This window comes from Schistocerca nitens, chromosome 10 (assembly GCF_023898315.1).
Source record: "Schistocerca nitens isolate TAMUIC-IGC-003100 chromosome 10, iqSchNite1.1, whole genome shotgun sequence".
In the NCBI taxonomy this organism is placed as follows: Eukaryota; Metazoa; Arthropoda; class Insecta; order Orthoptera; family Acrididae; genus Schistocerca; species Schistocerca nitens.
The window spans coordinates 29,698,776-29,708,916 of NC_064623.1; the positions used below are offsets into that span (position 1 = coordinate 29,698,776).

The 10,141-nt window shown below is 45.5% G+C and overlaps 1 protein-coding gene across 1 annotated transcript in view; it reads right to left on the reverse strand.

Moving 5' to 3' along the window:
- LOC126209822 (twist-related protein 1) overlaps nucleotides 1–6,585 on the reverse strand; it is a 75,502-nt gene extending 68,917 nt beyond the window's left edge. Inside the window, exon 1 of the mRNA XM_049938954.1 lies at nucleotides 6,486–6,585. Coding sequence (XP_049794911.1) covers nucleotides 6,486–6,585 — 100 coding nt within the window. The remainder of the gene's footprint in view (nucleotides 1–6,485) is intronic.
- Nucleotides 6,586–10,141: the final 3,556 nt, after the last annotated feature.

A 10,141-nucleotide genomic window follows, 5' to 3' on the forward strand; every position in this document is an offset into this window, starting at 1 on the left:
GAGACCTTTCAACCTTTATCAAAGTCGGAAACGTGATGGTACGCATTTCTCCTCCTTACAGGAGGCATCACAACAACGTTTCACCAGGCAACGCCGGTCAACTGCTATTTGTGTATGAGAAATCACTTGGAAAGTTTCCTCATGTCAGCACGTTGTAGGTGTCGCCACCGGCGCCAACCTTGTGTGAATGCTCTGAAAAGCTAATCATTTGCATATCACAGCATTTTCTTCCTGTCGGTTAAATTTCGCGTCTGTAGCACGTCATCTTCGTGGTGTAGCAATTTTAATGGCCAGTAGCGTACATCAAGTTTTGTCTTGTGAAGTTCGCTAGTGCTGAATTGCACCGTAAGGAGTGCCAGCCGCAGTTGAGTTAAAGATGGCTGACATCAAAGCGATAGTGTACCTGGATACGTTACAACAATTTTTGACACTACAGATCGATGAGGACGACCAAGGAAGAAATATTTACCCTATGTATGCCGTAAAGTGGAATGTATGCCGTAAATGACAACAGATTTGAGAAATTAACATGAAAGGAATCCAACAGAGACCTTTCAATAATATTGAAAATTTTCCATGCTGTTGTGGAGTCTTCTATCCTGTAGATATGTGTTCGTAATTTCAAATCTTTCTAAAAAATAATAATAGTAATAATAATTTAACTGTACACTCAGAACTAGTACTTATCGATTATAGCATCGAAACTAATATATTTTGTGAAGTAATTCCTTTTCATAAATTTTAGCTTAAAAAATAACATACTTTATATAATATTATATGAAAGTTTTCAGACATGCAACTGAGATAACATTGACTTGACCAAAATTCGGAAAAAAGTAATACTGGTAGAGACAACTACTTCTGAGTAAAAGTAACGCTGGAGCAGGATGTCCCGCTACAGCCTCTCGCCACGTACAACGCTGTGGCTGACGGCCTTCGCTTAACGACAGAGAGCAGCGGCGTTTACGTTGAGTTGTAGGTGCTAACAGACAAGCAACGCTTCTTGAAATAAGCACAGAAAACAATGTGGGGCGTAACACGGACGTATCCATTAACACAGTGGGGCCAGATTTGGCGTTAATGGTCTACGGCAGCAGGCGACCGCCAGGAGTGCCTTTGCTAACAGCACGACATCGGCTGCCTGCAGCGCCTGTCCTGGTCTCGTGACCATATCGGTTGGACCCTAGACGACCGGAACGCAGTAGTTTAATCAGATGTCCCGATTGCAGTTGGTAAGAGCTGACGGCGGGGTTCGAGTGTGGCGCAGCTTTGGAAACAAACTGTGCAGCCTGGTGGTGTCTCCATAATGGCGTGGCCTGTGTTTACATGGAATGGGCCGGGTCCTGAGGTCCGACTGAAGCGGTTATTAACTGGAAATGGTTATGTTCCATTAAGTTTCGGGTGTGCAGCCGCAAGAAATCTCATTCTTCTTCTAATATTTCGGCTGTATAACGTTCAGCCATCTTCAGAGTGAGCCGCAAGACTGCCGCTCCAGTTTTTTTTTTCTTTTATTGATTTTCAATTCCCCCTGAAGGGGGCGGGCTGGCAGCAGCTTACTACGCTGTTCTCCAGCCTACAAACTTTTATTTTAAAAAAACGGAAGAAGAAAACAAACAAGAAAAAACAGGCGATAAAACGGTGACGTCAAGTGTAAAATGGCGGAAAAATGCGGAAAGTTAAAACAGAAAGCAAAAGGAGTTGGCAACGTTAATAAAAGACACAGGAATCAGACAAGTAACATAGCACACACACAATTAAAAAAACACGGCGACAGTCTGGTGTCTGTTCGCAAGAGATAAAAGGCACACTCAGCGACAGTATGATGGCCGTTCGCAACACTTCCCAAAAAACACAACACGGAATACTCACTGTAGAACACTCAATGTAGAACACTGTGGCGGCACAAAGATGACACTCCCGAGCCAAAGGCAGATGGGGTGGGGAGGGACCTGGAGGAGGGGGAAGAACGAGGAGGGAGGAAGGAAAATATCGAAAAAGGGGGGGGGGACCAAGGAGGGAGAGGACTAATAAAGGGGGAGAAGGGCAGACGCAAGAGGGAATGAGAGGAGGCAGAGGAGGGAAATGTAAAAGGACTCGGGGGAGAGAAGGGGGCAAAGAGAGGGGAGGTGGGGAAGAAAGAAGATGAAGGGGGGGGGGGAGAGGGAGCCCGGGAAAAGGACAAAGGAGGGGGAGTGAGGATCAGAGTTGATAGGAGGGATAAATGAAGGGAGAGAGGGCATCATCCGGGAGGGGGAGTTGATGGAAGCCACCTTGGGAAAGGAAGGGTGTAGAGATGGAGGGTAGGGGGGACACAACAGTAAAGATGTGGCAGGGGTTGGGGAGGGGAGAGGACCAACCAGGGGGTGAGGGGGATCAAGGCGGTGGGAGGTGTAGAGGATGCGGATATGTTCGAGGAATAGGAGCAGATGGGGGAAAGGAATGAGATCATAGAGGATCCGCATGGGGGACGGGAGGCGTATACGGAAGGCGAGGCGGAGTGCATGACTCTCAAGGATCTGGAGGGACTTATAGAATTTGGGGGGGGGGGGGGCAGATATCCAGGCAGGACTGGCATAAAAGAGGATGCCGCTCCAGTGCTCGCTTCGTCCCTTTATACTGTTGTACTGCGCGACTGCGCATGCGGCCACAGATGCAAATGCGCCAGAGACGTTGGTCAGTGGCAGAGACGTCCATAATGCGCGAGTTGTATCTATGACTCCGCAGTTGATCTGTGTTGGCATATCGATGTATCATTGTGAGCTGCACTGTGACGACGTCTTTGCGAGTTTATTACAGCAAGTGTCAGATTCAATGATTTATCAAGATTGAAACCACTATCTATATTAATTAAATTCGTCGTCAAGCGAATTTCAATTGCCTCCTTCACTATCGAGTCCGAAAGGGATGATGTAGTTGCTAAAATTTCGACGTTGTCATACAACATACTGTGACTATTATCAATACAGTGCTCTGTCAATGCCAACTTGTTAGGTTGTAAAAGTCGTGTGTACCTCCGGTGTTCTGTACATCTTTCTTGGACAGTACGAGTTGTTTGTCCGACGTAAGAAAGGCCACATTCACATGGAATTTTGTAAACTCCAGATTTTCGGAGCAGCAAATCATCTTTGACGGAGCCCACGAGTGCAGCTGTCTTGGGTGGAGGACGAAAAATCACTTTTACTTTGCGTCTGCCGAGAATGCGTCCTATTTTTGATGAGAGGCTACCCACATATGGCAGGAAGGCCATCGATTTAAAGGTTTCTTCATCTTCTTCTGCTTTCTTCGTGGCCTCTTTCGGTTTCATTTTCAGTGTCCTCTGTATTTGTTGTGGAGAGTACCCATTGTCTTCAAACACTCTTTGTAAGTGGGAAAGTTCATCTTGCAGACTGCTTTCGTCAGAAATAATATGCGCTCTGTGAGTCAAAGTTCGGAGAACACTCATTGTCTGGGCAGGATGGTGGCAGCTATTTGCACGTAAATACAGATCGGTGTGCGTCGGCTTCCTATACACTTCATGTCCCAAAGTGCCATCCTCTCTGCGCCGAACCAAAACATCCAAGAATGGAAGGCGTCCCTCCTTTTCAGTTTCCATGGTGAACTTTATTTGATCGTGGAGGGAGTTCAGATGTCTTAAGAAGTCTTGTAAGTTGTCTTCACCATGGGGCCAAACTACAAAGGTGTCATCAACATACCTCCAGAATACCGTGGGTCTCAAGTCAGCAGATTCAAGCGCCTTCTCCTCGAAGTCCTCCATAAATAAATTGGCCACCAGAGGGAAATGCTTATGTTCGGATACTTGGAGAGAATTTGGAGCCATTCGTGGACTTCAAGTTCCGAAACAACGACGCAATTTTTATGGATAACAATGGGCCATGTCGCAGGGCCACAACTGTTCGCAACTGGCTTCAAAGACATTCTGGACAAGTCGAGCGAATGATTTGGCCATCCAGCTCTTTCGACGTGTATCTCATAGAAAATTTAGGGGACGTAATCGAGAAGTCAGTTCGGGCAGAAAATCGTGCACCGGCAACACTTCCGCAGTTGTGCACGGCTTCAAACGCATCCTGGCTCAGCATTTACGCAGGGGACTTCCAGTAACTTGTTGAGTCCATGCCACGTCGAACTGCTGCAGTATTTCGGGAAAAAGGAGTTCCGGCACCATATTACGACATATCCCGTGACTTATTATGTCACTGTAGTCTCTTTTAGTTTCCATTCTCTTCTTTCATGCTATAATGTGTCTCTATTTTTTAATCATTGTCCACATAGTTGTCCAGAAAGTAAGTACCGATCGGTCGCGAAATGGAAACCACTGGGAAAATCCGGTAAAGCTTTGCACAGATCTGTTGGGCAGTGTCTCTACTATGCCCGTCGATCGTGTCTCGTCGGTCTTTTCAGTTCTGAGTGAACAGTGAGCTCGTGAAGATGTGTAGGGAATAGCGTCTACCGTATGAGGGCCTGGTTAGAGATTTCGCCTGTGTCATGCAGCCCACATAACACAACTGTCGAGCAGTTCCTTCTTCGTGCCAATTCTCGGCCGCACACTTCAGGGGCAACGAAGACGCTCCCGCAGCGTTTCCGACGAGAAATGTTTGATCACCCACAATACACTCCGTAATTGGCTCCTCTGAGTCTCATCTCTGCTGGCTATGGAGACAAAAGTTTTCCACCGACCAGTGCAGATAACTGGCCGAAAGCACAGGCGGCTGCTTTCTATGACGAGGATATTGGAAATTTGATACAACACTACGACTGGAGCGGCGACTGTGTGGAGAAGTAGGTGGAAGGTGTACCTCACTGTTGCTAGTTTTCATTGTGGTTTCCATTTCGCGACCGATCGGAACTTACTTTCTGGACAACCCTCGTATAAAATTTTTGCCCCGGTAGGGAATCGAACGCGCGACTTGTAGCTTACAAGCCAGACATTCTGACCATTACATCACCGCAGAACCGTAGTTGCAAGTGCTGCACAAACTATTCAAGTCGATTGCCCTCCCTAACACAAACTTCAATTCTATCTCCAGCTTTTTTCCTTTACATTGTCACTATGGGGAGTGCATTCGACTTTGGTATTTCGTGCACCAATGATGACCATAGTGCTGTGGTGGTGTAATAGTCAGCATTTATGCCTAGTACACATGAAGTTCCGGTTTTGCTTTTCAATTTATTTATGAACATAACATCGTTACAACAATACATGAACAGAAAACTGTAATTGTGAATAGCTGGTCAATATTTCACATAATCGAAATCCTTTAAAAACAGAAATAAATACAACTGAAATGTGTGACAAGTTATGCGCAGAGAGCTTTTAGTAACAATTCTAAAAAAATCAGTATGAGGTGTGAAATGTAAACACAAATTGAAATAAGTGTATCAGGTAAGAAACTAAGAGAAATATGAAAACTCTAATGAGAAAAGAGAATCAAAAGGGATCGAGTCCCGTCCACAGCACACATTTTAAATCATATCGTCAGCTTCCAACATTATCGTAGATGCTTGACAATTGCTATGAAACAACTGACAGTTGCTAGGGAAGGGACGACCGACAATTGCCACGGAGCATCCGACTAATGACAGTACAAGGAAACATGGAGGAGGGGACGTGTTAACGGCAGCGAAGCCTGAGCACGAACGCTATGTATGCTCTCGACAGTTCAGGCTGGTTGCGGTTTTTGTTGAAGATTGTTGTGGAACTGATTAGTGAGACGTCCCGTGTGCTACAGAAACATGTCTCCAAGACGTCATTTGAGTGCTTACGGTCGTGGACGAGCAGTTCTGATGACTGGGTGTTGTGTGCTGTCCTTAGGTTCGTTAGGTTGAAGTAGTTCTAAGTTATAGGGGACTGATGACCACAGATGTTAAGTCCCATAGTGATCAGAGCCATTTGAACCATTTTGAAACCTTCCAGTGTCTCCGAGCCTCTTCCACGTAGCGCCATCGAAATATTAGTCGATCTATGATTGCATCGTAAAGTTATTCTCGATTGAATATGTCGACTTACGAGCCCAATCTCGTCATTTGCGGGAAGTTTTAAGAGGAAAAAATCTTCAGGACAGGCTCATAAAATGGTGGATGGCAGCTTTGTTGAGACAAATACTAGAAAGAACGCACAGAGAATGGTTTCAACGCTTCAACGATGTTTCTGACATCGGAGACTAGCATGGCAATGGAAGAGAAAAGGTTTTTGAAGCTACTGGAACCGATAGAAACAATCACAGGAGATCTTCATCAAAAGAAATTCGTGCGTTTGAGCCGAACTCTGAAAAACAAACGGCCACAATACAGTGAGAAACATAAAAGTTGATTCTGCAGCATGACAGTGCTCGATCCCATGTCGCAAAAAAACGACAAAACATACGTGGAAACGTTGAAATGGGAAGTTCTGCACCACCCACTGTGTTCTCTAGACGTTGTTCCGTGTGACTACCACGATTTTAGATCAATGGCCCGTCGGATGGAAGCAGAAATAATTCAGCGCACACCGGGGTTTTTGTGCACTTCTATGAAGGCGAGCGTCGCAGGTACACCTTGTGCAACGAACAGCAGGGTCGCCACGTGCAGAACACACGGGGCAGAACTCATTGTCTGCACGGTGTGCGTGCCATGAATTGGAAGATCTGAAAGTGTTCCGACGTTAATATTTCTTTTTTTCATCCAAATGCCTCATTTTAGGACATCAGTTCCTAATCAAAATTTCATCCACAACCCATAGTTCCCTGTAATAGGAATTATGAAGGGCCGTGTGCAGAGAAGGACCATCAACATTCAAAGTTTAATATTTTCGAGCTGATAATGAAAATTTTATGACAACATATCGTATGCTGTGCATGCCAGATACATTACCACATCACCCAGAGGCACGCCAGACAGTACTGTTCTAACAGTGTTCAAAATTGATTGGATGTAAATGAAGTCACAGACTTCAACTATTTGGCGCTGAGTATTTCTACCGGGTGGTTATAATTATCGTGCAGGCAGGCTAAGATGGAATATTCGGGAAATGTGGAACCGAGTTGTAAAAATGCAGATAATGAGGGAAACTTGGGTAAGGTTATATTTCATGTACACACAGTACAATTCTGAGATTCCTCTTAGTTGAAATTCCTTATAGAATTACTTATGAGTAAGAAAAAAAAGCAATTTGATTATTAATTTCAAAACAAACTTCTGAAAGAACTATTTGTTTATGTAGCAGACGCGGTTCATTTAACATTCATCTATTTGCGTATGTCAGAAAACTAATCCTCGTTTACAGCACCTGCACAATGAAGGTTCGTTTTATGGAATACCAACTATTCCATATCGCCCGACGAGCCATCTTGGGCTTAACAATGTAGGTACAGAACCAACTGCATCCATTGCCAACAATGGAGCAATACGTAACGGTGTAGTACTCTTCTACTTTATAGCTCTCGTAGCTTTCGTCGTCAGCGTACATTTTCAATAACTATCGCATATTTTTGAAAAATTACCTCCAAAATACTTCTTCAAACTGCGAAAACTTATTTTTTGCGCCGTAATTCGCACAATCTCTGGAGACGGACTCGTCCCAGAGCATCATGTGGATGTTTTGCAGTAGATAATGCCTCGCCTGCTTTCAAACACCACTCGATGGATGAGAAATGACAGTAATTCCGTACTGCCAGACAGTAGCATAATCCACTAGGTTCATTTAATTCTTACAGGTTCTTTTTTTCTTTTTTAAAAAAAGGGGCGTTTAATTGAAAACACTCGTAGTGTGGGCTGACACGCAAAGTGGATGAAGACGTGACGTGAGGGATGACTGGAGCAGCCGGCGCCAGCTTCGCCGCCCACAGCGCGTCACGTGCAGACACGCCCACTCACTCGCGCCGGCCACAGCCACGTGTGGCGCACGTGTCCGCCGGCCTGGGACTCGGACGCTCCCCCGCCGTGTCACCAAGCGGGTCGCCACCGGCCTATCCCGGTCTAGACGGATCGCTCCCCAGGGGTACGCGGGACCTGGCTGGCGAGGTCGTGGGATTCGCGAGGCGACGCGTCATCACTTCCCGATCAGTCAACGGTGGGAAGGGGATGGGGAGGGGGAGGGGGAGAGGGGACCTCACAGCTAGCGCCGCAACCAGCAGGCTGTTCCCCGCAGCAGTATATGTACACCAACACAGGTCCTTAAATATTACCAGAGCATTCTGAAAAGTAATAACCCAGAATTTTTTATATGCAGTTTGTCAAAGGTTTTTAAATAAAACAAACGTTATTAACATTACATACCTTTATTCTTCATATATACAAAGACCGAGAAGACAAATTCATGGGACACGTCCTAATATCGTGTCTACATCTACATCTACATCCATACTCCGCAAGCCACCTGACGGTGTGTCGCGGAGGGTACTTTGAGTACCTCTATCGGTTTTCCCTTCTATTCCAGTCTAGTATTGTTCGAGGAATGAAAGATTGTCGGTATGCCTCTGTGTGGGCTCTAATCTCTCTGATTTTATCCTCATGGTCTCTTCGCGAGATATACGTAGGAGGCAGCAATATACTGCTTGACTCTTCGGTGAAGGTATGTTCTCGAAACTTTAACAAAAGCCCGTATCGAGCTACTGAGCGTCTCTCTTGCAGACTCTTCCACTGGAGTTTATCTATCATCTCCGTAACGCTTTCACGATTATTAAATGATCCTGTAACGAAGCGCTCTGCTCTCGGTTGGATCTTCTCTATCTCTTGTGTCAACCCTATCTGGTACGGATCCCACACTGGTGAGCAGTATTCAAGTAGTGGGCGAACAAGCGTACTGTAACCTACTTCCTTTGTTTCCGGATTGCATTTCCTTAGGATTCTTCCAACGAATCACTGTGGCATCTGCTTTACCGACGATCAACTTTATATGATCATTCCATTTTAAATCACTCCTAATGCCTACTCCCAGATAATTTATGGAATTAACTGCTTCCAGTTGCTGACCTGCTATATTGTAGCTAAATGTTAAAGGATCTTTCTTCCTATGTATTCGCAGCACATTACACTTGTCTACACTGAGATTCAGTTGCCATTCCCTGCACCATGCGTCAATTCGTTGCAGATCCTCCTGCATTTCAGTACAATTTTCCACTGTTACAATCTCTCGATATACTACAGCATCATCCGCAGAAAGCCTCAGTGAACTTCCGATGTTATCCACGAGGTCATTTATGCATATTGTGAATAGCAACGGTCCTACGACACTCCCCTGCGGCACGCCTGAAATCACTCTTACCTCGGATGACTTTTCTCGATTGAGAATGACTTGCTGCGATCTGTTATCTAGGAACTCCTCAATCCAATCACACAATTGGTCTGATAGTCCATATGCTCTAACTTTGTTCATTAAACGACTGTGGGGAACTGTATCGAACGCCTTGCGGAAGTCAAGAAACACGGCATCTACCTGGGAACCCGTGTCTATGGCTCTCTGAGTCTCCTGGACGAATAGCGCGATCTGGGTTTCACACGACCTTCTTTTTCGAAACCCATGCTGTTTCCTACAGAGTAAATTTCTTGTCTCCAGAAAAGTCATTATACTGGAACAAAATACGTGTTCCAATACACTACACTGGTAGACGTTAGGGGTATAGGTCTATAGTTCTGCACATCTGTTCGACGTCCCTTCTTGAAACCGGGGATGACCTGTGCACTTTTCCAATCTTTTGGAACGCTACGCTCTTCTAGAGACCTACGGTACGGTACACCGCTGCAAGAAGGGGGGGAGGGGGGAGGGGGGAGGGGGGAGGGGGGGAGGGGGGGAGGGGGGGCAAGTTCCTTCGTGTACTCTGTGTAAAATCGAACTGGTATCCCATCAGGCCCAGCGGCCTTTACTCTTTTGAGCGATTATTTTTGTTTTTCTATCCCTCTGTCATCTATTTCGATATCTACCAATTTGTCATCTGTGCGACAATCTAGAGAAGGAACTACAGTGCAGTCTTCCTCTGTGGAACAGCTTTGGGAAAAGGCACTTAGTATTTCGGCCTTTAGTCTGTCATCCTGTGCTTCAATACCATTTTGGTCACAGAGTGTCTGGACATTTTGTTTTGATCCACCTACCGCTTTGACATAAGACCAAAATTTCGGGCCTCCTTTCACCAGGAGTAGAACAGCAACTCGAAGTGGCATGGACTGAACA